This window comes from Plectropomus leopardus, chromosome 16 (genome assembly GCF_026936395.1).
Source record: "Plectropomus leopardus strain MGB_pleo_1.0 chromosome 16, ASM2693639v1, whole genome shotgun sequence".
Taxonomy (NCBI): Eukaryota; Metazoa; Chordata; class Actinopteri; order Perciformes; family Serranidae; genus Plectropomus; species Plectropomus leopardus.
Window position 1 is genome coordinate 26,442,937 of NC_142191.1, and position 26,915 is coordinate 26,469,851.

Below are 26,915 nucleotides of genomic sequence, written 5' to 3' on the forward strand. Positions count from 1 at the left end.
GCCCACACACCCACTTTCATCCTTCATCCCTCTGCTTCCATCTCGGCTTCATCCTGCTGCTGATCAGCCTCATGGACTCAGAGCTGTTTAGTGATGGGACTCCTGGCTCTGTGTTTGAAGCTAGCTGACAGATTAATATGATGATCTGAGGTGTGAATCAGTCTCAGGACCTTCGTCACTGTCATCACCCCTTCCTCCAGTCAAAATTCTGAGGTGGTTAATCATCAAATCCTACATACTGTACGTTTTGACTTCCTTGTGCTTATCTTTGTTTGATTCTTTGTTAGTCACATATATTCAAATGCCACTTTAAGGCATAGTTGACACCAAAATCATAATTTCTATATCAGTTACTTACCCTGTGTTATGCTGAAGAATTTTTCTTTTTTCTTTCTTGAATGCGTCCATGGTATACAAATAATCTGAAAGCAGATAAAATTCTAAATGGGGTCCATGTTTAACAACAACAAAACTATATCAAAACGTTTACAAACTCTCTCACAATTCGTGCAATCCCACTCTCATTTATCCAGTGCTTTCAAACACGTGTTTATCACAAACAAACAAAAAAACTTTGGATTTTAATAAATTCTTCCACATAAACAATCTTTGTACATAAATACTAACGTTTTCACAGAAAGTACGGAAGCACTGAGCACATGACTGGATAAATGAGAATTGCATTATACTACTGTTGTGCAGGAGTTTGTAAATTGATGTCTAATAAAGTTTTGCTGTTGTTAAATGCTGCCCCCATTTACTCTAATTTAGCAATCATTTTCTCAGTTTTGTATTCTTCGTTTACCGTGGAGGCATGCAAGAAAAACAGTCTGAATTTAACGTAACACTGGTGGAGTGATTGATATTCAAATTATCAAAACAAAAAAAAGTTTTGTTTTTAAGGTAAACTTGGGTCCTATGCTGTGGATCAAGTTAAGTTATCCCTCACCGCCACTGTTGTAGTGATAAGCCTCCCAAGGCTTTCCAAATGAACCTCAACTTTACATAGATTATTTCAAGTTTGTGTCTTTTAAGTCTGACCAAACTTAAACTTATCAGGCTGCAGCGTTGACATCAATGTGCCCTTTTAGAAGGCTTTTTAGTTTAATCAGGATTATATTTGAGACACACCTCCATGTGGCGCTGTGGGGTCAGTCATCATTCCAAGGCTCAGTTTGTCAGTTTTTTTTTATGGTCCACATTTTTTAGAGAGACAGGATATGTTTGAGGAATAAAGGCCAGGGGAAAGATAAGTTACAAAGATCCAAGCCTGGATTTGAAACCTCTGATATATGTTCACATTATACATCTTCACCACTGAAGCAATGACTCCTTCAGGAGTGCAGAGTCTGCTGGGACATGAGATGAAAGAAATTGAGGCAAAAGAGCAACAATAAGTTAACACAGAATGAAAGCTTCAGCTTTATCATGGCGCGTCGTTAAAAAAACATGTCAAAAAGGCCTTTTGTTTGAAAGCTTGGTGAATGAAGTCCTCCTAAATCCAAAATAAGAGGTTACAACACAGACATATGGACCCGAAAATACAGCTTCAAATCAGTTTACAAATGTAAAGGTTTTGCATTTTAGAGGATAAAGCTCGTGTTAAGATTTAATTTCTTATCGTCACCAAGTTCCATGAACAGACCAAAACCAACAGGGTGTTACTCTGTCTGTCAACACTGTCTGACTCTCTGTCTTTGGCTCTCAGCCATTGTTTCCTAAAGAATATTAGAGATGACTTTATTTGGACTTGAGCCTTTAGACTTTGTGATACTTGAAACCTTCCCACAAGCTCAAAGATTGAAATTACTATCCTGATCCACTTTGTTTGAACCAATGTGACAGCATCCAGTCCAGTTGCACAAGAAAACCCTGAAGAACAAACATTACCTTAGTAACTGCCAGGTTGATTCATTTATTTATTTCTTACCAGGGATAATTTTGTTTGTGTGCAACAAACAATATTGACCACTTGGTCAATAAGTGGTCAATAAAAAACAAATTGCAGTATGGAAAATTTGCATGTTGAACTCTACAGAGGAACACGCAACAACTTCCAACTTCATTTGACATTTGAAGCTAAACAGAGTGGTGCAGAGAATGGTAAGTGAAGACTTACTAACATAGTGAGCTAATGTGGGTACTAAAAGCTAATTGTGATACGGGTTAATAGGGCAATATGCTAAAAAAATTCAATGTTGGCACTACTTTTTATGATTTAGTTTAATCATGCTTGTTTTAACACATAAATGCATAAATATAAATAAACAGTGCATTAAGACTTGTTTAGAACCCGATACTTAATGTTTATGACTTGGAACATGACTTGATACTTGAATTGTGACTTGACACCAAGACTTTGGAGATTTTTTGTGACTTGAAAAATTATGACTTGTTCCCACCTCTTGCATATGAGATCAGTGAACAGTGTGTATGTGTTCATGGTAATGAAGAAAAATGTCACCCAGTGTAACAGTGTGGTTCACTGATGTGTTTAAAATATTTTTTGGACAACAGTGGAGTTATATGGCGAAGAGGAAGAAGATCTATCAGGCTCTGATACACACATAGTATGTGTTCATCAATAAATACACTTAGTTTTGGTCTTTTTATGGAATTATTTGAGGCAGGAGGCAATGAGGAATGAAAGAAGAAATTAGCCCAAATATAAGAAATAAGATAAAAGCACAAGAAAATTACCTGAGAATTTTTTTAAAATGATAAAAACCCAAAGCGATCAAGAATTCGAAAAAGTATTTAAAAATTCTGATAACTTTGTAACAAAATTTTATTTATGTAATTACAATAATTATACATTTATTTTTCTGTTTTTTCTTCATGATATTTTCTCCTAGAATTTTTTTTAAATTAATTTTCCTACATCTACTAATCTCTTGCAATTTGCAGACCACTTCTTTTCACTGTGCTAATTGCCTTTCTTCCCACGTTTTCTTTAAGGAAGTCGCACCAAAGTGTTCAGAGGGTTAAATACTTGTAAAAGGCATCTGAAAGCAGCACAAAAAAGTTGTGCTGCCCCAGGTTTCAAAAGGTTAAAGGATTTTTGGAAATTTGCTGCTTAAATATCACATTCTTCCACATGTTACATCTTTGAAATATAATTGCAATTTGAAGTAATTTTAAGAATCTAATGAGGAATACTTTTCATTCTTTCTTCTCTCTCTTTTCACCACCAAATCTGACCACATCTCATAATAAACAACATAATTAGGACTAGTAGTAGCCATGTTAGTTGTCAACATATATGTATTTACGCCAACAGTATTTATGTTGTCATTTTCTTGTCTTGTCTGATTCGTTACTTGTTATCATGTCAAACAACAAACATCTCTCTTGTTTCACTGTTGCTGCTGTGTTGCATCACTTCCTGCAGTGTATGTCCGTGTAACCTGGCATGTTTACTTTCAGATCATGCACCACCTGTGAAAAAAGCATGTAAGTGGTCCTCCAGTGTGTAACGCTACTAACCGCAGAGCTACACCCCTCCCTCATTAACCCTAACCCCTCCAACATGGTAGAGGTCTGCTCCTAACTGGGATCACTGTTTGCCTCGGCTTTGTGCTGCTCAATTCGATGGAAAAGTTTCCCTTTTGCTGGAGGAGGAGGAGGAGGAGGAGGGTGCATGGGTTTCCACGGCAACTGCTGCCTCTATTGAGACGTGTGTGGAAGAGATTATTTGAGTGATTTTGAGGCACGAAGCTGCCGTTTCGTCTTCATGACCGCTGCACCGGGCGCAAGCTCTCGCCCCATTTGTGAGACGCCTCCCAGACGGCTATAATGCTTTGATAAAGAGCCGAGGTGATTCCTGCGAGCTCTTAAGGCTGCTGTTATTATTGATACTCCCACATGGAGGAATTCTCAAAGAGGGAAGAAAGAGACTAGGAGAGAGAGGGACAGGAGGCGTTCAGGGCACTTTGCCTGGTTTGTGTTTGGTGGCAGATAGCATCACGTTCACAGGAGTGTGACGCGAGGAAAAAGGCCGCCGCACTCGCTGATTGGAAGAGAAATGTTGTAAAAGGTGTCGTCGTTGAAGCAGCAAGCAGACGCTCCACTCCATTCACTCCTGACTTAATGAAGATTTTAGATACATAACAGCCCATTCAGCCGTATGAGGCATCCAGTGCTGACTACCAATCTGTCTCTCTACCTGCAGCCAGCACCGACTGCAGAGTTTGTTTGAAGGCTGAAGCTGGTCGTAGATTAAATTTGCTGATGTTTATGTTTACATTTGGCAAGAAAATTATCAAATTTAATGTGTCATTTAGAATTCTACTGTTGTCCCTTTAGAAATGCCTCTTAAAGATTGTTAAGATTGTTTGGGACTCTTAAACTCTCCATAGAGAACCCCAGTAATGAATTCTGAAACCCGGAAATCAGCATTTCAGCCCCATCGGTTCCTTCTCCTCAAAGTGAATTGGATGACTGGGTTTTTGGTTGGAAGCCTTAAATAAGGTCTATGGTTTTAACTAGCTTAAGAGAGTTTAATGTTTTGTTCTACGACGTAAAATTAATCTGTAAATACCCCCTTTGCCAACTTTAAAGCTACTGTGTGTCTTAAAAAAGACAGTTGCCAACAAGTGGCTTAATGAGTGTACAGAACATAATCAAACTTGGCTTTACAGTCTCATAGTGGTGGCGAACGACCGCAGTGTAGTTTGTTTTAGCTAAGCAATCACTATTTACCTTTGGTGTTTAGGCTTCAAAAATCCTGAAACTGTTTTTTACTTGTGAAGGTTATCTTGCTCAACAAAATATATAAGTATCATAAATGTTTGTTTACCACAGAGCTTATCCAAAATCCAATGGACAATGGAGTTTTTTGACAAGGAAACCACGGCGATGTTAGCGTCGGTTTTGGTCTACATAAAAACATCATCTCTGGGGCACACTATTGAAACATAGACTAAAGGAATTTTTAAAGAGTCAGTTTACCCAAATCAACCACACCAAACTCATTCTTTCATTCACTGTCTCAATCTGCTGACTCCCTAATACAATAGCACTGTTGGGGTGAATTATTTTTGATACTCAAAACATTAAAAAAAAAACAAAAAAAAAAACAGTATTTGAAAAACTTGCAATGCTGCTATGCCAGGCCCCTGTCACACCAGAAAGTCTTTGTCTTCACGAAGTATTTGTTTTAGGCTTGGTGCCATAGTACTGTAGTTTACCACTTAAGGCCCAGACACACCAAACCAACAGCAGAGAACTAGCAGTGATAAAAGTCCCATTCCGTGTCACCCTCACGCCATGTCTCGGCCAAAAAGTTGCACAAGTTGCACAAATCGATGCCCAACAAAAGCACATGTTCAGTGTCTGAGTGAGAGGAGATACTCCTCCATCCCAGCAGACAGCGGTCATCTGTGTTCATCATTCACAAAGGGAAACTGGCAGAACGTCTTGACGCTGGCTGATATTGTCAACTGCTGTGTCGTAACTGTCTATAAAGCATTTTTCTGTCATGGACGAGTTTATGGACGTTGTGAGCTAATGTGATACGGTAGTTCTCTAGACTCTGAATTCTTTGGCCTCCCGTTCCCTTGAGATCAACACTGTCAAGACGGTTTGCAAATTTCCATTTAAAAATCGACTCGATTTGGGCGAAGACCAACAATAATTTATTTTGTCATTTCAAACGCTGGTGTGACACAGTGTTTGTCTTCGGGATGTAATTGTCTTTACAAAACGGATCCCAATGCAAATGTTTGCAGTTAAGTCTGTGGATTGCCCAAAATAACTCAGACACCATGAGTGGAGTCTTGGAGAAACAAGCTGCATGTTGAGTTCTTCAAAGCGTTACATCGCAAAGTATATTTACTTTAGATTTATCTGTTAATTCACAGCTGAAGAGATTACGAAACAAAGGTGCAAATATATATAAATATATATATTTGTTCATGAAGCCGACAGGTGAAACTATGACCGGCAGACAAAGAATATGATATCGTCAGCAGAGATAAATTTTAAAGACCTTCTGCAGACAGAGATGGAGAAACGTATGGACAGTGGAGCGGAGCGTGTGTTTCCTCATCACGATGCAGCTACAGTTTGAACTCAGTCAGTATTTGGTAGCTGATCTTTATCCGTGAGAACGAGCGACACGTCTCCCTTGTTTTCGTCAGCCTTGAAACCTGAATGCAGCTCTCGACCCTTCAATGAGTCACCAAAGCAGCTCAGGCACTTTGTAGCAGCAAGCCAGGAAGTACGACAAGCAGTAATCAAGAACCTGAGAGTATCCAGCGGGGAGTTAAGTTCAAGTGCCTCTCACCAAAATAGTTCTCCATTTTTGGCTTCTTCTAAACTGAAACAGGCTGATTTATTTTGTTTGTTTATAAAGTTTTAGGGATTTTATTTTCTAAAAGTTGTCGCTGAGAGGAGGTGCGGTTCTTTTGGAAGGTGGTGTGAGGGCAACTTTTTGTTGGTGATGGTGAAAACGATACGTTGCTCTAAATCAGATGGTTGTTTCATGTGTTCAGATGCTGCAAAAGGACTCATTTTAACAAGAAGTTTAAATCTTGGAGTCCGTGTTGAAACAATTTATTTTGAATGTGTGAGAGAAGATTTCTCTTGTTTCCAGTAAATAAAATGAATCAAGGCCTTTTCTTTTAACATCATGTTACGTAAATTGTGAAAATCATTCAAACAAGCTGAACTGCTTTGGAAACAAGTGATTTTTTCAATGCAAATTTCTAGATTTTAAAACCGAAAACAAGATAAATGGACTTATTAAAATGAGTGTTCTTGCAGTCTCTTTATCATGTAGAGAAGCTACCTCAGTCTCTGTAGATCCTTATTTTACGCTCCACTTTGTAGAAAGATGCAAATAATGCACGTTTTATGTTTCACACGAGTATGCAAACCCCTTCATAAACATCTGCTGTGCTTGTCTCGCTGATTTCTTCCCTCTGTCATCAGCACTGCTGTGATCTCCGCTGACCCTCCTCTAACAGCAGGACTCTCTGACTTAAACATGGAGAGCAGCGATTGGGTTTATTATTCAAAGCTGATCTGAGAACAGCAGAGCGGGGCTTAATGTTTACATGCAGTGAGAGGACATGATCCCAAAGAATGGACGCTTCAAAAGAAGACAACTGATGTTCCAACACGCTTGGTCTTTGTTCCGTGTTTGTCTGTTTGTTTTTTTTCATTGGATATGAGCCTCATTCCACTGCATTCGCCTGTGTATTAACAATTTCAGAATTACTGCAAATCTCCCTTTTAAAAGCAGTTTCAGGTAAAAGTGAAGCTGGATTTCTTTTCTTTATTGGCGCTACACACAGTTGAAGGTCAAAAGTTTTATATTCTAACGTTATGAGGAGAAGGTGCTCATTGATTAACATGTCATATTTGTGAGGTTGCTGGGCAACTGGTCCATAAAAATAAATAGTTCTTGACACACAAATAGTTTTATACAGTTTATTTTGTTTTTATGGATTAAACAAATAATACACAGTGTTATTCAGTGATCTTAACAAGTGCTGGTAGGTGGATATTGTTACCTTTTCATAGAGCCACACTAGCTTTTTTCCCGTTTCCTGTTTTAATACTAAGCTAAAATGGCTAGTAGCTTGGAGATAAGTATTTGTATTGCTAATTAATGAGGCTTTATTAGAGTGGGTGATACTGTGTTACGATTATAGAATATATATAAAGATGGACAATGTGTCTTCATGTACTTCATGCGGCTGCTGCCATCTTAATCCAGAGTCTGTGCAGTAGCGATATCAAGTTCCAGCTCATGCATATGTCCAACCAACAGCAAACAGCGCCATTAAAAGCCACCATACTGATTAGCACACATAGATGTCAGATTTAATTATAGCTCAAATGAATGTTCCACTGCACTTGTCCAAGTAGAAAACCGTGAAATTTTGAAATATCTAACATCAGTGAAAGGCAGCACACCACACTGCTTTTATTGTGTGTTAAAAATACATTTGCATTACTTTAATTCCCTATGAAGGGACAATCTACAGTGTTATCTCTGACAAGTTGATCTTACTTAAAATAACTTGGAAATTAATCGTCTTGAAAAAGGAAAATGGATATAACTATTAATTTCAATTTATGCTTACATTTACCTAAAATTGTTGTATTTACCTAATTTTGTGAAGTAGTGGCAACTTAAAAATGACGTGGAATTGCCTTTTTCTTTTCTAGGTGTTAGTAACTTTAATAAACCAAGTTAGTTAACAGGATCATTACAAAGAGAATTTGGCCAATGATGGAGTTAGCATACCTGCAAGTCCGGTTTTGTTAACATGTTCAAGAAAATACAACTATGACTGACTAGTTTGCAACCACCAGAATACAGACATATAGCACAGTAAGCTTGGCTTACTGAATTTGCTAAAACCTGGGAAAGATTGATTTGATTATACTTGTCATTTTCAAGTTGCAACAAACTAAAGTAAATATAACAATATTATAATTAAGCATAACTATTAGATACAAAATAAACATAGATTAAGACTAATAGTAAAATATACTTACAGTGTCAGTTCCCAAGATGTTTTTTTAAGGTCAAATGAACTTTTCTCAGATTTTACAGTGAATGAGGTCAGACTGGCCTCTACTTAAGCTTATAAATTCACTATCAGCTGGACAGGTCTTTGATAGTAGCAGTGCAGTCTCCATGAGTTAGTACACAGGTTGATCATCAGAAATAAGGCTGCTCAGTAAATTTTGCCCATCTTTCCCATAAACTGCCCCCTGGCTGCATGTAAACATGGTTGCTGACTCATAATTGGTGGCTTATCCTCTGTGGAAGCCACCTAACTGTTTTTTTGTTTTGTTTGTTTTTTTTCATCTGATCTAACAGCCCAGCAGAACCCAGCCCCGCCCATTCCTGCCCGGCAGTATGAGGTGGCGATGAATCGGCAGCAGCGTTACTTCCGCATCCCATTCATCCGACCAGGGGACCAGTACAAAGACCCCCAGAACAAGAAGAAGGGCTGGTGGTACGCTCACTTCGACGGGCCATGGATCGCCAGGCAGATGGAGCTTCACCCGGATAAACATCCCATCGTGCTGGTGGCAGGTCAGTGCACCAAAGTCGTGGGCTGGAAGGGTAGGAGGAAGAAAGGGAATGTCCTTTAGGGACAGAGGAAGAAAGAGTGGATAAAGAGTGGTGGCAGGAAGGAAAGGAAACATGGTGTGAGGAAAGGGAGGAGGCAGGGTTAGAGAAGGTGTCGATACTCTGACAGAAACAAAAGAAATCAGAAGTGACACTTTATTGGCTGGCTTTAACAAATGTTCAGGAATTTGACTTCATGATAGTACAGCAGATTCATCATCATCATCATCATCATCATCATAACCATCATCATCATCTCTTTTTCATCATAATTTAAGGCCTGAGTCCAAAATTTAAATAATCAATTTGTGAACATTCCCCACAAGGATGGCAGATTTCAGGTCTTGTCAACAATCAGAACATGATAGTGATGAATCTGCAGCATGTATTAATTCATGTTTACATGATATTTTTTTATATGTAGAGCAAAGAGAGTTCAGGGCATAAAGTTTCTGAAGGCATAACACATATTTTATCCACTGTTTCTTTAACTCTAAATGCAGACAGTTTTACAACTCTCAGAGCACAACCATAAAAAAAGTACAATACATGATTAGATGAAATGAATTTTTAAAATACTACTGTTAAACACACTATCAGAATCCTAATTTTGCATATAAGGGTTAAACTTTTGGGGTGTTTGCACTACAACAAGCTATAAAACCATCGATTGTACTAAATGATGAGGCAAAACATAACACTAAAAGAGGCAACTAGTTGTTTTGTTTACCCATCTGTCTCAGCATGTGTGATGATAAGTTAAAACCTCCCGACTCCTATGAGTGTTTTCCCAGACTATTTGACTCAGCAGATAACAGTCATCTGTGTGCTGAAGAATGTTTGTGAGCTCTGTGTTTGCGAAACTACATCGCTGTGTGATTTTGATGAGTATATATTTTCAAAAAGCGCATATTGTTGCAAAATAGTTGGCATTTTGGAGCAGCAGTGTTCATATTCAACAGTATGAAGATGACTAACTACCTCATATACCATGTTGACTTGCACACTGCCGGAACTTATTATTGCCTTTACAGCTGAAGAATCAGAAAAAGATTTATTGCCAGGTATAGTTAACACAATGTGGTGCAGATGTGGTGTTTTGTACTGACTAAATCTAAACTGCCATTGTTGAGTGCAGAGAATGAAATATTTAGTCTGATGAGGTTCGGTGGATACAGAGCAACAAAGTCCAAAATTCAACAAATCAGCAGTTGATAAGAGTGATCTGTTAGTTTGAACATGGAAACGGTAAAACATTTTTATGCACCTAATTTTGTCATCTTTATACATCTTAGAAATTTACTGAAACATTATTAATTAATATCAAAGCATAATATGCCATAAAAAGTGACAAGAAATGTAATTTGAAAAATGTCACTAAATACATCAAAGAGTCATAGAGGTATGTCAAAAATTTTAAACAATAGTATGTAAAGAACTGTAGTATAGTACATAAAATAAAATCATAGTAAAACATGTAAAAAGTCAAACATGATTTAATATTTTAAAAAAATCAAAATGAAATATGTTAAAATATATCAATGTAAAATAAGAATTAGCATAGTATGTAAAAGTAGTATGATATAAGTAACAGTCAAGTATGTACAAAAAAGTCTTAATATAGTATATAAAAAAGTCATTGTATAGTATGTAAAAAAAGTCTTAATATAGTATATAAAAAAGTCATTGTATAGTATGTAAAAAAGTCAAAGTGTAGTATGCTAAAAAAGTGCATACATTGCAGATTCTAGCATGCAATATTATATTCACCACATTAAAATAACATTTTATTATACATTATACAGACACAAATCACATTCACAGTCAGAGTCACATTCAAGTGACTGATGACCAGTTGAATAGAATGTATAATGTATAATGATGTCAAATTTTGACATTTTCGCCATACTACAGCCTTGCTTTTTTGGTCATTTTTTAACATGCTGTTTTATGGGTTTTGGGCCGTTTTTGCACCATCCTATGTTGTGGTGTGTCTTGGCATCCTATTTTATTTGGTTTAATGTGGTTTTTAGCAGATTTTTGGAAATGTCATATTTTGACATCTTTGTCATAATATAGTATTGCATTTTCAGTGGATTTTTGGACATGCCGTTTTATAGTGTTTATGGCTGTTTTTGCAACATCCTGTGCTATGGTGTGTCTCAGAATGCTAGTTTGTGTGGTTTAATATGGTTTTCAGCAGTTGTTTGGACAGGTCATATTTTGACATTTTTGCTTTACTATATAGTGCATTTTTTCACCATTTCAAATTATGCTGTTTTCGGCTGTTTTTGCAACTATCTTTGCTATGGCGTGGCTTTACAGACTATTCTAAAGTGTTTACAATAATTTTCCACAGTTCTGGGAACATGTCAAATTTTGACATTTTTGCCTTGGATTTTTGGTCATATTTTCGACATGCCAAATTATGCTATTTTTGGCTCTTTTTGCAACTTTCTTTTCTATGGTGTGTCTTAACAGGCTATTCTAAGCTGTTTCCAGCTGTTTTCAACAGTTTTGAGGACGTGTCAAAATTTGACATTTTTGCCTTACTATAGTCTTGGATTTTTGGTCATGTTTTCGACATGCCAAATTATGCTGTTTTTGGCTGTTTTTGCAACTTTCTTTGCTATGGCGTGTTTTGGCAGGCTATTGTAAGCTGTTTCCAGCTGATTTCAGCTTTGTTTGGGACATGTCAAATTTTGACATTTTTGCCTTACTATAGTCTTTTTGGTCAAATTTTCGACATGCCAAATTTTGCTGTTTTACACTCTTTTGGCAACTTTCTTTGCTATGGCGTGTCTTTGCAAACTATTCTAAGGTTTTTCCAGCAGTTTTAAGCAATTTTTGGGACATGTCAAATTTTGACATTTTTGCCTTACTAAAGTCTTGGATTTTTGATCGGTTTTTGGACATGCCAAATTTTGCTTTATTAGGCTGTTTATGCAACTTTCTTTGCTATGGTGTGTTTTGGCAGGCTATTCTAAGCTGTTTCCAGCTGATTTCAGCTTTTTTTGGGACATTTCAAATTTTGACATTTTTGCCTTACTATGGTCTTGGATTTTTGGTCATATTTTAAACATGCCACATTATGCTGTTTTTGGCTGTTTTTGCAACTTTCTTTGCTATGGCGTGTTTTGGCAGGTTATTCTAAGCTGTTCCCAGCTGTTTCCAGCAGGTTTTGGGACATGTCAAATTTTGACATTGTTGCCTTACTATAGTCTTGGATTTTTGATCGGTTTTTGGACATGCCAAATTTTGCTTTATTAGGCTGTTTATGCAACTTTCTTTGCTATGGTGTGTTTTGGCAGGCTATTCTAAGCTGTTTCCAGCTGATTTCAGCTTTTTTTGGGACATTTCAAATTTTGACATTTTTGCCTTGGATTTTTGGTCATATTTTAAACATGCCACATTATGCTGTTTTTGGCTGTTTTTGCAACTTTCTTTGCTATGGCGTGTTTTGGCAGGCTATTCTAAGCTGTTTCCAGCTTTTTTCGGCAGTTTTTGGGACATGTCAAATTTTGACATTTTTGCCTCACTATAGTCTTGGATTTTTGATCGGTTTTTGGACATGCCAAATTTTGCTTTATTAGGCTGTTTATGCAACTTTCTTTGCTATGGTGTGTTTTGGCAGGCTATTCTAAGCTGTTTCCAGCTGATTTCAGCTTTTTTTGGGACATTTCAAATTTTGACATTTTTGCCTTACTATGGTCTTGGATTTTTGGTCATATTTTAAACATGCCACATTATGCTGTTTTTGGCTGTTTTTGCAACTTTCTTTGCTATGGCGTGTTTTGGCAGGCTATTCTAAGCTGTTTCCAGCTGATTTCAGCAGTTTTTGGGACATGTCAAATTTTGTCATTTTTGCCTTACTATAGTCTTGGATTTTTGGTCGTGTTTTCAACATGCCAAATTATGCTGTTTTTGGCTGTTTTTGCAACTTTCTTTGCTATGGTGTGTTTTGGCAGGCTATTCTAAGCTGTTTCCAGCTGTTTTCAGCAGTTTTTGGGACATGTAAAATTTTGACATTTTTGCCGTACTATAGTCTTGGATTTTTGGTCAAATTTTCAACATGCCAAATTTAGCTTTTTGTGTTTCTTTTTGCAACTTTCTCTGCTATGGTGTGGTTTGGCAGGTTATTCTAAGCTGTTTACAGCTATTTCCAGCAGTTTTTGGGACATGTCAAATTTTGACATTTTTGCCTTATTATAGTCTTGGATTTTTGGTCAAATTTTCGACATGCCAAATTTTGCTGTTTTACACTCTTTTTGCAACTTTCTTTGCTATGGCGTGTCTTTGCAAACTATTCTAAGGTTTTTCCAGCTGTTTTAAGCAATTTTTGGGACATGTCAAATTTTGACATTTTTGCCTTACTAAAGTCTTGGATTTTTGATCGGTTTTTGGACATGCCATATTTTGCTTTATTAGGCTGTTTATGCAACTTTCTTTGCTATGGTGTGTTTTGGCAGGCTATTCTAAGCTGTTTCCAGCTGATTTCAGCTTTTTTTGGGACATTTCAAATTTTGACATTTTTGCCTTACTATGGTCTTGGATTTTTGGTCATATTTTAAACATGCCACATTATGCTGTTTTTGGCTGTTTTTGCAACTTTCTTTGCTATGGTGTGTTTTGGCAGGCTATTCTAAGCTGTTTCCAGCTTTTTTCGGCAGTTTTTGGGACATGTCAAATTTTGACATTTTTGCCTCACTATAGTCTTGGATTTTTGATCGGTTTTTGGACATGCCAAATTTTGCTTTATTAGGCTGTTTATGCAACTTTCTTTGCTATGGTGTGTTTTGGCAGGCTATTCTAAGCTGTTTCCAGCTGATTTCAGCTTTTTTTGGGACATTTCAAATTTTGACATTTTTGCCTTACTATGGTCTTGGATTTTTGGTCATATTTTAAACATGCCACATTATGCTGTTTTTGGCTGTTTTTGCAACTTTCTCTGCTATGACGTGTTTTGGCAGGCTATTCTAAGTTGTTTCCAGCTGTTTCCAGCAGTTTTTGGGACATGTCAAATTTTGCCATTTTTGCCTTACTATAGTCTTGGATTTTTGGTCATGTTTTCGACATGCCAAATTTAGCTTTTTGTGTTTCTTTTTGCAACTTTCTCTGCTATGGCGTGTTTTGGCAGGCTATTCTAAACTGCTTCCAGCTGTTTCTAGCAGTTTTTGGGACATGTCAAATTTTGCCATTTTTGCCTTACTATAGTCTTGGATTTTTGGTCATGTTTTCGACATGCCAAATTATGCTGTTTTTGGCAGTTTTTGCAACTTTCTTTGCTATGACGTGTTTTGGCAGGCTATTGTAAGCTGTTTCCAGCTGATTTCAGCTTTTTTTGGGCCATGTCAAATTTTGCCATTTTTGCCTTACTATAGTCTTGGATTTTTGGTCAAATTTTCGACATGCCAAATTTAGCTTTTTTTTTTTCTTTTTGCAACTTTCTCTGCTATGGTGTGGTTTGGCAGGTTATTCTAAGCTGTTTACAGCTATTTCCAGCAGTTTTTGGGACATGTCAAATTTTGACATTTTTGCCTTATTATAGTCTTGGATTTTTGGTCATATTTTAAACATGCCAAATTATGCTGTTTTTGGCTCTTTTTGCAACTTTCTTTGCTATGGCGTGTTATGGCAGGCTATTGTAAGCTGTTTCCAGCTGATTTCAGCAGTTTCTGGGACATGTCAAATTTTGACATTTTTGCCTTACTATAGTCTTGGATTTTTGGTCATATTTTAAACATGCCACATTATGCTGTTTTTGGCTCTTTTTGCAACTTTGTTTGTTATGCCGTGTTATGGCAGGCTATTCTAAGCTGTTTCCAGCTGTTTTCAACAGTTTTTTGGACATGTCAAATTTTGACATTTTTGCCTTACTATAGTCTTGGATTTTTGGTGAAATTTTCGACATGCCAAATTTAGCTTTTTTTGTTTCTTTTTGCAACTTTCTCTGCTATGGCGTGTTTTGGCAGGCTATTCTAAGATGTTTCCAGCATTTTTCAGCAGTTTCTGGGACAGGTAAAATTTTGACATTTTTGCCTTACTATAGTCTTGGATTTTTGGTGAAATTTTCAACATGCCAAATTATGCTGTTTTTGGCTGTTTTTGCAACTTTCTTTGCTATGGCGTGTTTTGGCAGGCTATTGTAAGCTGTTTCCAGCTGATTTCAGCAGTTTTTGGGACATGTCAAATTTTGACATTTTTGCCTTACTATAGTCTTGGATTTTTGGTCGTGTTTTCAACATGCCAAATTATGCTGTTTTTGGCTCTTTTTGCAACTTTCTTTGCTATGGCGTGTTTTGGCAGGCTTTTGTAAGCTGTTTCCAGCTGTTTTCAGCAGTTTCTGGGAAATGTCAACTTTTGCCATTTTTGCCTTACTATAGTCTTGGATTTTTGGTCAAATTTTCGACATGCCAAATTTAGCTTTTTGTGTTTCTTTTTGCAACTTTCTCTGCTATGGTGTGTTTTGGCAGGTTATTCTAAGCTGTTTCCAGCTGTTTCCAGCAGTTTTTGGGACATGTCAAATTTTGACATTTTTGCCTTACTATAGTCTTGGATTTTTGGTCATATTTTAAACATGCCAAATTATGCTGTTTTTGGCTCTTTTTGCAACTTTGTTTGTTATGCCGTGTTATGGCAGGCTATTCTAAGCTGTTTCCAGCTGTTTTCAACAGTTTTTTGGACATGTCAAATTTTGACATTTTTGCCTTACTATAGTCTTGGATTTTTGGTGAAATTTTCGACATGCCAAATTTAGCTTTTTTTGTTTCTTTTTGCAACTTTCTCTGCTATGGCGTGTTTTGGCAGGCTATTCTAAGATGTTTCCAGCATTTTTCAGCAGTTTCTGGGACAGGTAAAATTTTGACATTTTTGCCTTACTATAGTCTTGGATTTTTGGTCAAATTTTCAACATGCCAAATTATGCTGTTTTTGGCTGTTTTTGCAACTTTCTTTGCTATGGCGTGTTTTGGCAGGCTATTCTAAGCTGTTTCCAGCTGTTTCCAGCAGTTTTTGGGACATGTCAAATTTTGACATTTTTGCCTGACTATAGTCTTGGATGTTTGGTCAAATTTTCGACATGCCAAATTTAGCTTTTTTTATTTCTTTTTGCAACTTTCTTTGCTATGGCGTGTTTTGGCAGGCTATTGTAAGCTGTTTCCAGCTGTTTTCAACAGTTTTGGGGACATGTCAAATTTTGTCATTTTTGCCTTACTATAGTCTTGGATTTTTGGTCACATTTTCAAAATGAAAAATAATGCTGTTTTTGGCTGTTTTTGCAACTTTCTTTGCTATGGTGTGTTATGGCAGGCTATTCTAAGCTGTTTCCAGCTGTTTCCAGCAGTTTCTGGGACATGTCAAATTTTGACATTTTTGCCTTACTATAGTCTTGGATTTTTGGTGAAATTTTCGACATGCCAAATTTAGCTTTTTGTGTTTCTTTTTGCAACTTTCTCTGCTATGGCGTGTTTTGGCAGGCTAATCTAAGCTGTTTCCAGCTGTTTCCAGCAGTTTTTGGGACATGTCAAATTTTGCCATTTTTGCCTTACTATAGTCTTGGATTTTTGGTCAAATTTTCGACATGCCAAATTTAGCTTTTTTTGTTTCTTTTTGCAACTTTCTCTGCTATGGCGTGTTTTGGCAGGTTATTCTAAGCTGTTTCCAGCTGTTTCCAGCAGTTTTTGGGACATGTCAAATTTTGACATTTTTGCCTAGTCTTGGATTTTTGGTCAAATTTTCGACATGCCAAATTTAGCTTTTTGTGTTTCTTTTTGCAACTTTCTCTGCTATGGCGTGTTTTGGCAGGCTATTCTAAACTGCTTCCAGCTGTTTCTAGCAGTTTTTGGGACATGTCAAATTTTGACATTTTTGCCTTACTATAGTCTTGGATTTTTGGTCATGTTTTCGACATGCCAAATTATGCTGTTTTTGGCTCTTTTTGCAACTGTCTTTGCTATGACGTGTTTTGGCAGGCTATTGTAAGCTGTTTCCAGCTGATTTAAGCTTTTTTTGGGCCATGTCAAATTTCGCCATTTTTGCCTTACTATAGTCTTGGATTTTTGGTCAAATTTTTGACATGCCAAATTTAGCTTTTTTTATTTCTTTTTGCAGCTTTCTTTGCTATGACGTGTTTTGGCAGGCTATTGTAAGCTGTTTCCAGCTGATTTAAGCTTTTTTTGGGCCATGTCAAATTTTGCCATTTTTGCCTTACTATAGTCTTGGATTTTTGGTCATGTTTTCGACATGCCAAATTATGCTGTTTTTGGCAGTTTTTGCAACTTTCTTTGCTATGGCGTGTTATGGCAGGCTATTCTAAGCTGTTTCCAGCTGTTTCCAGCAGTTTTTGGGCCATGTCAAATTTTGCCATTTTTGCCTTACTATAGTCTTGGATTTTTGGTCAAATTTTTGACATGCCAAATTTAGCTTTTTTTTATTTCTTTTTGCAACTTTCTTTGCTATGACGTGTTTTGGCAGGCTATTGTAAGCTGTTTCCAGCTGATTTAAGCTTTTTTTGGGCCATGTCAAATTTTGCCATTTTTGCCTTACTATAGTCTTGGATTTTTGGTCAAATTTTCGCCATGGTAAATTTAGCTTTTTGTGTTTCTTTTTGCAACTTTCTCTGCTATGGCATGTTTTGGCAGGTTATTCTAAGCTGTTCCCAGCTGTTTCCAGCAGTTTTTGGGACATGTCAAATTTTGACATTTTTGCCTTACTATAGTCTTGGATTTTTGGTCAAATTTTCGACATGCCAAATTTAGCTTTTTGTGTTTCTTTTTGCAACTTTCTCTGCTATGGCGTGTTTTGGCAGGCTAATCTAAGCTGTTTCCAGCTGTTTCCAGCAGTTTTTGGGACATGTCAAATTTTGACATTTTTGCCTTACTATAGTCTTGGATTTTTGGTCAAATTTTCGACATGCCATATTTAGCTTTTTTTATTTCTTTTTGCAACTTTCTTTACTATGGCGTGTTTTGGCAGGCTTTTGTAAGCTGTTTCCAGCTTTTTTCAACAGTTTTGAGGACATGTCAAATTTTGTCATTTTTGCCTTACTATAGTCTTGGATTTTTGGTCATGTTTTCGACATGCCAAATTATGCTGTTTTTGGCAGTTTTTGCAACTTTCTTTGCTATGGCGTGTTTTGGCAGGCTATTCTAAGCTGTTTCCAGCTGTTTCCAGCAGTTTTTGGGACATGTCAAATTTTGACATTTTTGCCTTACTATAGTCTTGGATTTTTGGTCAAATTTTCGACATGCCAAATTAGCTTTTTTGTTTCTTTTGCAACTTTCTCTGCTATGGCGTGTTTTGGCAGGCTATTCTAAACTGCTTCCAGCTGTTTCTAGCAGTTTTTGGGACATGTCAAATTTTGACATTTTTGCCTTACTATAGTCTTGGATTTTTGGTCATGTTTTCGACATGCCAAATTATGCTGTTTTTGGCTCTTTTTGCAACTTTCTTTGCTATGGCGTGTTTTGGCAGGCTATTCTAAGCTGTTTCCAGCTGTTTTCAGCAGTTTCTGGGCCATGTCAAATTTTGTCATTTTTGCCTTACTATAGTCTTGGATTTTTGGTCATATTTTAAACATGCCAAATTATGCTGTTTTTGGCTGTTTTTGCAACTTTCTTTGCTATGGCGTGTTTTGGCAGGCTATTCTAAGCTGTTTCCAGCTGTTTTCAGCAGTTTCTGGGACATGTCAAATTTTGTCATTTTTGCCTTACTATAGTCTTGGATTTTTGGTCATATTTTAAACATGCCAAATTATGCTGTTTTTGGCTGTTTTTGCAACTTTCTTTGCTATGGCGTGTTTTGGCAGGCTATTCTAAGCTGTTTCCAGGTGTGTCCAGCAGTTTTTGGGACATGTCAAATTTTTACATTTTTGTCTTACTATAGTCTTGGATTTTTGGTCAAATTTTCGACATGCCAAATTTAGCTTTTTGTGTTTCTTTTTGCAACTTTCTCTGCTATGGCGTGTTTTGGCAGGCTATTCTAAACTGCTTCCAGCTGTTTCTAGCAGTTTTTGGGACATGTCAAATTTTGCCATTTTTGCCTTACTATAGTCTTGGATTTTTGGTCATGTTTTCGACATGCCAAATTATGCTATTTTGGCAGTTTTTGCAACTTTCTTTGCTATGACGTGTTTTGGCAGGCTATTGTAAGCTGTTTCCAGCTGATTTCAGCTTTTTTTGGGCCATGTCAAATTTTGCCATTTTTGCCTTACTATAGTCTTGGATTTTTGGTCAAATTTTCGACATGCCAAATTGAGCTTTTTTTTTTTCTTTTTGCAACTTTCTCTGCTATGGCGTGTTTTGGCAGGCTAATCTAAGCTGTTTCCAGCTGTTTCCAGCAGTTTTTGGGACATGTCAAATTTTGACATTTTTGCCTTACTATAGTCTTGGATTTTTGGTCATGTTTTCGACATGCCAAATTATGCTGTTTTTGGCTGTTTTTGCAACTTTCTTTGCTATGGCGTGTTTTGGCAGGCTATTCTAAGCTGTTTCCAGCTGTTTCCAGCTGTTTTCAGCAGTTTCTGGGACATGTCAAATTTTGTCATTTTTGCCTTACTATAGTCTTGGATTTTTGGTCAAATTTTCAACATGCCAAATTATGCTGTTTTTGCAACTTTCTTTGCTATGGCGTGTTTTGGCAGGCTATTCTAAGCTGTTTCCAGCTGTTTCCAGCACTTTTTGGGACATGTCAAATTTTGACATTTTTGCCTTACTATAGTCTTGGATTTTTGGTCATGTTTTCGACATGCCAAATTATGCTGTTTTTGGCTGTTTTTGCAACTTTCTTTGCTATGGCGTGTTTTGGCAGGCTATTCTAAGCTGTTTCCAGGTGTGTCCAGCAGTTTTTGGGCTATGTCAAATTTTTACATTTTTGTCTTACTATAGTCTTGGATTTTTGGTCAAATTTTCGACATGCCAAATTTAGCTTTTTGTGTTTCTTTTTGCAACTTTCTCTGCTATGGCGTGTTTTGGCAGGCTATTCTAAACTGCTTCCAGCTGTTTCTAGCAGTTTTTGGGACATGTCAAATTTTGACATTTTTGCCTTACTATAGTCTTGGATTTTTGGTCATGTTTTCGACATGCCAAATTATGCTGTTTTTGGCAGTTTTTGCAACTTTCTTTGCTATGGCGTGTTATGGCAGGCTATTCTAAGCTGTTTCCAGCTGTTTCCAGCAGTTTTTGGGACATGTCAAATTTTGCCATTTTTGCCTTACTATAGTCTTGGATTTTTGGTCAAATTTTTGACATGCCAAATTTAGCTTTTTTTATTTCTTTTTGCAACTTTCTTTGCTATGGCGTGTTTTGGCAGGCTATTCTAAACTGCTTCCAGCTGTTTCTAGCAGTTTTTGGGACATGTCAAATTTTGACATTTTTGCCTTACTATAGTCTTGGATTTTTGATCGGTTTTTGGACATGCCATATTTTGCTTTATTAGGCTGTTTATGCAACTTTCTTTGCTATGGTGTGTTTTGGCAGGCTATTCTAAGCTGTTTCCAGCTGATTTCAGCTTTTTTTGGGACATTTCAAATTTTGACATTTTTGCCTTACTATGGTCTTGGATTTTTGGTCATATTTTAAACATGCCACATTATGCTGTTTTTGGCTGTTTTTGCAACTTTCTTTGCTATGGCGTGTTTTGGCAGGCTATTCTAAGCTGTTTCCAGCTTTTTTCGGCAGTTTTTGGGACATGTCAAATTTTGACATTTTTGCCTCACTATAGTCTTGGATTTTTGATCGGTTTTTGGACATGCCAAATTTTGCTTTATTAGGCTGTTTATGCAACTTTCTTTGCTATGGTGTGTTTTGGCAGGCTATTCTAAGCTGTTTCCAGCTGATTTCAGCTTTTTTTGGGACATTTCAAATTTTGACATTTTTGCCTTACTATGGTCTTGGATTTTTGGTCATATTTTAAACATGCCACATTATGCTGTTTTTGGCTGTTTTTGCAACTTTCTCTGCTATGGTGTGTTTTGGCAGGCTATTCTAAGCTGTTTCCAGCTGTTTCCAGCAATTTCTGGGACATGTGAAATTTTGACATTTTGCCTTACTATAGTCTTGGATTTTTGGTCATGTTTTTGACATGCCAAATTATGCTTTTATTTCTTTTTGCAACTTTCTCTGCTATGGCGTGTTATGGCAGGCTATTCTAAGCTGTTTTCAGCTGTTTCCAGCAGTTTTTGGGACATGTCAAATTTTGACATTTTTGCCTTACTATAGTCTTGGATTTTTGGTCAAATTTTCGACATGCCAAATTTAACTTTTTTCATTTCTATTTGCAACTTTCTTTGCTATGGCGTGTTTTGGCAGGCTATTCTAAGCTGTTTCCAGCTGTTTCCAGCACTTTTTGGGACATGTCAAATTTTGACATTTTTGCCTTACTATAGTCTTGGATTTTTGGTCATGTTTTCGACATGCCAAATTATGCTGTTTTTGGCTCTTTTTGCAACTTTCTTTGCTATGGCGTGTTTTGGCAGGCTATTGTAAGCTGTTTCCAGCTGATCTAAGCTTTTTTTGGGCCATGTCAAATTTTGCCATTTTTGCCTTACTATAGTCTTGGATTTTTGGTCAAATTTTCAACATGCCAAATTTAGCTTTTTTTTTTTTCTTTTGCAACTTTCTCTGCTATGGCATGTTTTGGCAGGTTATTCTAAGCTGTTCCCTGCTGTTTCCAGCAGTTTTTGGGACATGTCAAATTTTGACATTTTTGCCTTACTATAGTCTTGGATTTTTGGTCAAATTTTCGACATGCCAAATTATGCTGTTTTTGGCTGTTTTTGCAACTTTCTCTGCTATGGTGTGTTTTGGCAGGCTATTCTAAGCTGTTTCCAGCTGTTTCCAGCAGTTTCTGGGACATGTCAAATTTTGACATTTTTGCCTTACTATAGTCTTGGATTTTTGGTCATGTTTTTGACATGCCAAATTATGCTGTTTTTGGCTGTTTTTGCAACTTTCTTTGCTATGGCGTGTTTTGGCAGGTTATTCTAAGCTGTTTCCAGCACTTTTTGGGCCATGTCAAATTTTGACATTTTTGCCTTACTATAGTCTTGGATTTTTGGTCAAATTTTCGACATGCCAAATTTAGCTTTTTTTGTTTCTTCTTGCAACTTTCTCTGCTATGGCGTGTTTTGGCAGGCTATTGTAAGCTGTTTCCAGCTGTTTCCAGCAGTTTCTGGGACGTGTCAAATTTCGACATTTTTGCCTTACTATAGTCTTGGATTTTTGGTCAAATTTTCAACATGCCAAATTTAGCTTTTTTATTTCTTTTGCAACTTTCTTTACTATGGCGTGTTTTGGCAGGCTTTTGTAAGCTGTTTCCAGCTTTTTTCAACAGTTTTGAGGACATGTCAAATTTTGTCATTTTTGCCTTACTATAGTCTTGGATTTTTGGTCATGTTTTCGACATGCCAAATTATGCTGTTTTTGGCTGTTTTTGCAACTTTCTTTGCTATGGCGTGTTTTGGCAGGCTATTCTAAGCTGTTTCCAGCTGTTTTCAGCAGTTTCTGGGCCATGTCAAATTTTGTCATTTTTGCCTTACTATAGTCTTGGATTTTTGGTCATATTTTAAACATGCCAAATTATGCTGTTTTTGGCTGTTTTTGCAACTTTCTTTGCTATGGCGTGTTTTGGCAGGTTATTCTAAGCTGTTTCCAGCTGTTTCCAGCAGTTTTTGGGACATGTCAAATTTTGACATTTTTGCCTTACTATAGTCTTGGATTTTTGGTCAAATTTTCGACATGCCAAATTATGCTGTTTTTGTTTCTTTTTGCAACTTTCTTTGCTATGGCTTGTTTTGGCAGGTTATTGTAAGCTGTTTCCAGCTGATTTCAGCTTTTTGGGCTATGTCAAATTTTGACATTTTGCCTTACTATAGTCTTGGATTTTTGGTCAAATTTTCGACATGCCAAATTAGCTTTTTGTGTTTCTTTTTGCAACTTTCTCTGCTATGGCGTGTTTTGGCAGGCTATTCTAAACTGCTTCCAGCTGTTTCTAGCAGTTTTGGGACATGTCAAATTTTGACATTTTGCCTTAATTTAGTCTTGGGTTTTTGGTCATGTTTTTGACATGTCAAATTATGCTGTTTTTGGCAGTTTTTGCAACTTTCTTTGCTATGACGTGTTTTGGCAGGCTATTGTAAGCTGTTTCCAGCTGATTTCAGCTTTTTTTGGGCCATGTCAAATTTTGCCATTTTTGCCTTACTATAGTCTTGGATTTTTGGTCAAATTTTCGACATGCCAAATTTAACTTTTTTCATTTCTATTTGCAACTTTCTTTGCTATGGCGTGTTTTGGCAGGCTATTCTAAGCTGTTTCCAGCTGTTTCCAGCACTTTTTGGGACATGTCAGATTTTGACATTTCTATAGTCTTGGATTTTTGGTCATGTTTTCGACATGCCAAATTATGCTTTTTGGCAGTTTTTGCAACTTTCTTTGCTATGGCGTGTTTTGGCAGGCTATTGTAAGCTGTTTCCAGCTGTTTTCACCTTTTTTTTGGGACATGTCAAATTTAGACATTTTTGCCTTACTATAGTCTTGGATTTTTGGTCAAATTTTCAACATGCCAAATTTAGCTTTTTTTATTTCTTTTTGCAACTTTCTTTGCTATGGCGTGTTTTGGCAGGTATTCTAAGCTGTTTCAGCTGTTTCCAGCAGTTTTGGGACATGTCAAATTTTGACATTTTTGCCTTACTATAGTCTTGGATTTTTTGGTCATGTTTTCGACATGCCAAATTTATGCTTGTTTTTTTGTTTTGCAACTTTCTTTTGCTATGGCGTGTTTTGGCAGGCTATTGTAAGCTGTTTCCAGCTGATTTCAGCTTTTTGGGACATGTCAAATTTTGCCATTTTTGCCTTACTATAGTCTTGGATTTTTGGTCAAATTTTCGACATGCCAAATTTAGCTTTTTTTGTTTCTTTTGCAACTTTCTCTCTGCTATGGCGTGTTATGGCAGGCTATTGTAAGCTGTTTTCAGCTGTTTCCAGCAGTTTTTGGGACATGTCAAATTTTGCCATTTTGCCTTACTATAGTCTTGGATTTTTGGTCAAATTTTTCGACATGCCAAATTTAGCTTTTTTATTTCTTTTTGCAACTTTCTTTACTATGGCGTGTTTTGGCAGGCTTTTGTAAGCTGTTTCCAGCTTTTTTCAACAGTTTTGAGGACATGTCAAATTTTGTCATTTTTGCCTTACTATAGTCTTGGATTTTTGGTCATGTTTTCGACATGCGAAATTATGCTGTTTTGGCAGTTTTTGCAACTTTCTTTGCTATGGCGTGTTTTGGCAGGCTATTCTAAGCTGTTTCCAGCTGTTTTCAGCAGTTTCTGGGCCATGTCAAATTTTGTCATTTTTGCCTTACTATAGTCTTGGATTTTTGGTCATATTTTAAACATGCCAAATTATGCTGTTTTTGGCTGTTTTTGCAACTTTCTTTGCTATGACGTGTTTTGGCAGGCTATTCTAAGTTGTTTCCAGCTGTTTCCAGCAGTTTTTGGGACATGTCAAATTTTGACATTTTGCCTTGCTATAGTCTTGGATTTTTGGTCATGTTTTCGACACTCCAAATTATGCTGTTTTTGGCAGTTTTTGCAACTTTCTTTGCTATGACGTGTTTTGGCAGGCTATTGTAAGCTGTTTCCAGCTGATTTCAGCTTTTTTTGGGCTATGTTAAATTTTGACATTTTTCCTTACTATAGTCTTGGATTTTTGGTCAAATTTTCGACATGCCAAATTAGCTTTTTTGTGTTTCTTTTTGCAACTTTCTCTGCTATGGCGTGTTTTGGCAGGCTATTCTAAACTGCTTCCAGCTGTTTCTAGCAGTTTTTGGGACATGTCAAATTTTGACATTTTTGCCTTACTATAGTCTTGGATTTTTGGTCATGTTTTCGACATGCCAAATTATGCTATTTTGGCAGTTTTGCAACTTTCTTTGCTATGGCGTGTTTTTGGCAGGCTATTGTAAGCTGTTTCCAGCTGATTTCAGCTTTTTTTGGGCCATGTCAAATTTTGCCATTTTTGCCTTACTATAGTCTTGGATTTTTGGTCAAATTTTCAACATGCCAAATTTAGCTTTTTTTTTTTCTTTTTGCAACTTTCTCTGCTATGGCGTGTTTGGCAGGGTATTCTAAGCTGTTTCCAGCTGTTTCCAGCAGTTTTTGGGACATGTCAAATTTTGCCATTTTTGCCTTACTATAGTTTTGGATTTTTGGTCAAATTTTCGACATGCCAAATTTAGCTTTTTTTATTTCTTTTGCAACTTTCTTTACTATGGCGTGTTTTGGCAGGCTTTTTGTAAGCTGTTTCCAGCTTTTTCAACAGTTTTGAGGACATGTCAAATTTTGTCATTTTGCCTTACTATAGTCTTGGATTTTTGGTCATGTTTTCGACATGCCAAATTATGCTATTTTGGCAGTTTTTGCAACTTTCTTTGCTATGGCGTGTTTTGGCAGGCTATTCTAAGCTGTTTCCAGCTGTTTTCAGCAGTTTCTGGGCCATGTCAAATTTTGTCATTTTTGCCTTACTATAGTCTTGGATTTTTGGTCATATTTTAAACATGCCAAATTATGCTGTTTTTGGCTGTTTTTGCAACTTTCTTTGCTATGACGTGTTTTGGCAGGCTATTCTAAGTTGTTTCCAGCTGTTTCCAGCAGTTTTTGGGACATGTCAAATTTTGACATTTTTGCCTTACTATAGTCTTGGATTTTTGGTCATGTTTTCGACACTCCAAATTATGCTGTTTTTGGCAGTTTTGCAACTTTCTTTGCTATGACGTGTTTTGGCAGGCTATTGTAAGCTGTTTCCAGCTGATTTCAGCTTTTTTTGGGCTATGTCAAATTTTGACATTTTTTCCTTACTATAGTCTTGGATTTTTGGTCAAATTTTCGACATGCCAAATTAGCTTTTTGTGTTTCTTTTTGCAACTTTCTCTGCTATGGCGTGTTTTGGCAGGCTATTCTAAACTTCTTCCAGCTGTTTCTAGCAGTTTTGGGACATGTCAAATTTTGACATTTTTGCCTTACTATAGTCTTGGATTTTTGGTCATGTTTTCGACATGCCAAATTATGCTGTTTTTGGCTGTTTTTGCAACTTTCTCTGCTATGGCGTGTTTTGGCAGGGTATTCTAAGCTGTTTCCAGCTGTTTCCAGCAGTTTTTGGGACATGTCAAATTTTGACATTTTTGCCTTACTATAGTCTTGGATTTTTGGTCATGTTTTCGACATGCCAAATTATGCTGTTTTTGGCTGTTTTTGCAACTTTCTTTACTATGGCGTGTTTTGGCAGGCTTTTGTAAGCTGTTTCCAGCTGATTTCAGCTTTTTTTGGGCCATGTCAAATTTTGCCATTTTTGCCTTACTATAGTCTTGGATTTTTGGTCAAATTTTCGACATGCCAAATTTAGCTTTTTTTATTTCTTTTTGCAACTTTCTTTACTATGGCGTGTTTTGGCAGGCTTTTGTAAGCTGTTTCCAGCTGATTTCAGCTTTTTTTGGGCCATGTCAAATTTTGCCATTTTTGCCTTACTATAGTCTTGGATTTTTGGTCAAATTTTCAACATGCCAAATTTAGCTTTTTTTTTTTCTTTTTGCAACTTTTTTTGCTATGGCGTGTTTTGGCAGGGTTTTCTAAGCTGTTTCCAGCTGTTTCCAGCAGTTTTTGGGACATGTCAAATTTTGACATTTTGCCTTACTATAGTCTTGGATTTTGGTCATGTTTTCGACATGCCAAATTATGCTGTTTTTGGCTGTTTTGCAACTTTCTTTACTATGGCGTGTTTTGGCAGGCTTTTGTAAGCTGTTTCAGCTGATTTCAGCTTTTTTTGGGCCATGTCAA

At 36.8% G+C, this 26,915-nt stretch overlaps 1 protein-coding gene across 6 annotated transcripts in view; it reads left to right on the forward strand.

Moving 5' to 3' along the window:
- The window catches only part of myo6a (myosin VIa), a 212,743-nt gene that overhangs the window by 147,588 nt on the left and 38,240 nt on the right, over positions 1-26,915 (forward strand). For 4 of the 6 annotated variants that reach the window (XM_088089544.1, XM_088089546.1, XM_042502963.2 and 1 more), the window contains 2 exons: positions 3,427-3,453; positions 8,840-9,058. In XM_088089544.1, coding sequence (XP_087945670.1) covers positions 3,427-3,453; positions 8,840-9,058 — 246 coding nt within the window. The remainder of the gene's footprint in view (positions 1-3,426; positions 3,454-8,839; positions 9,059-26,915) is intronic. The other 2 variants (XM_088089545.1, XM_088089548.1) reach the window with 1 other exon arrangement.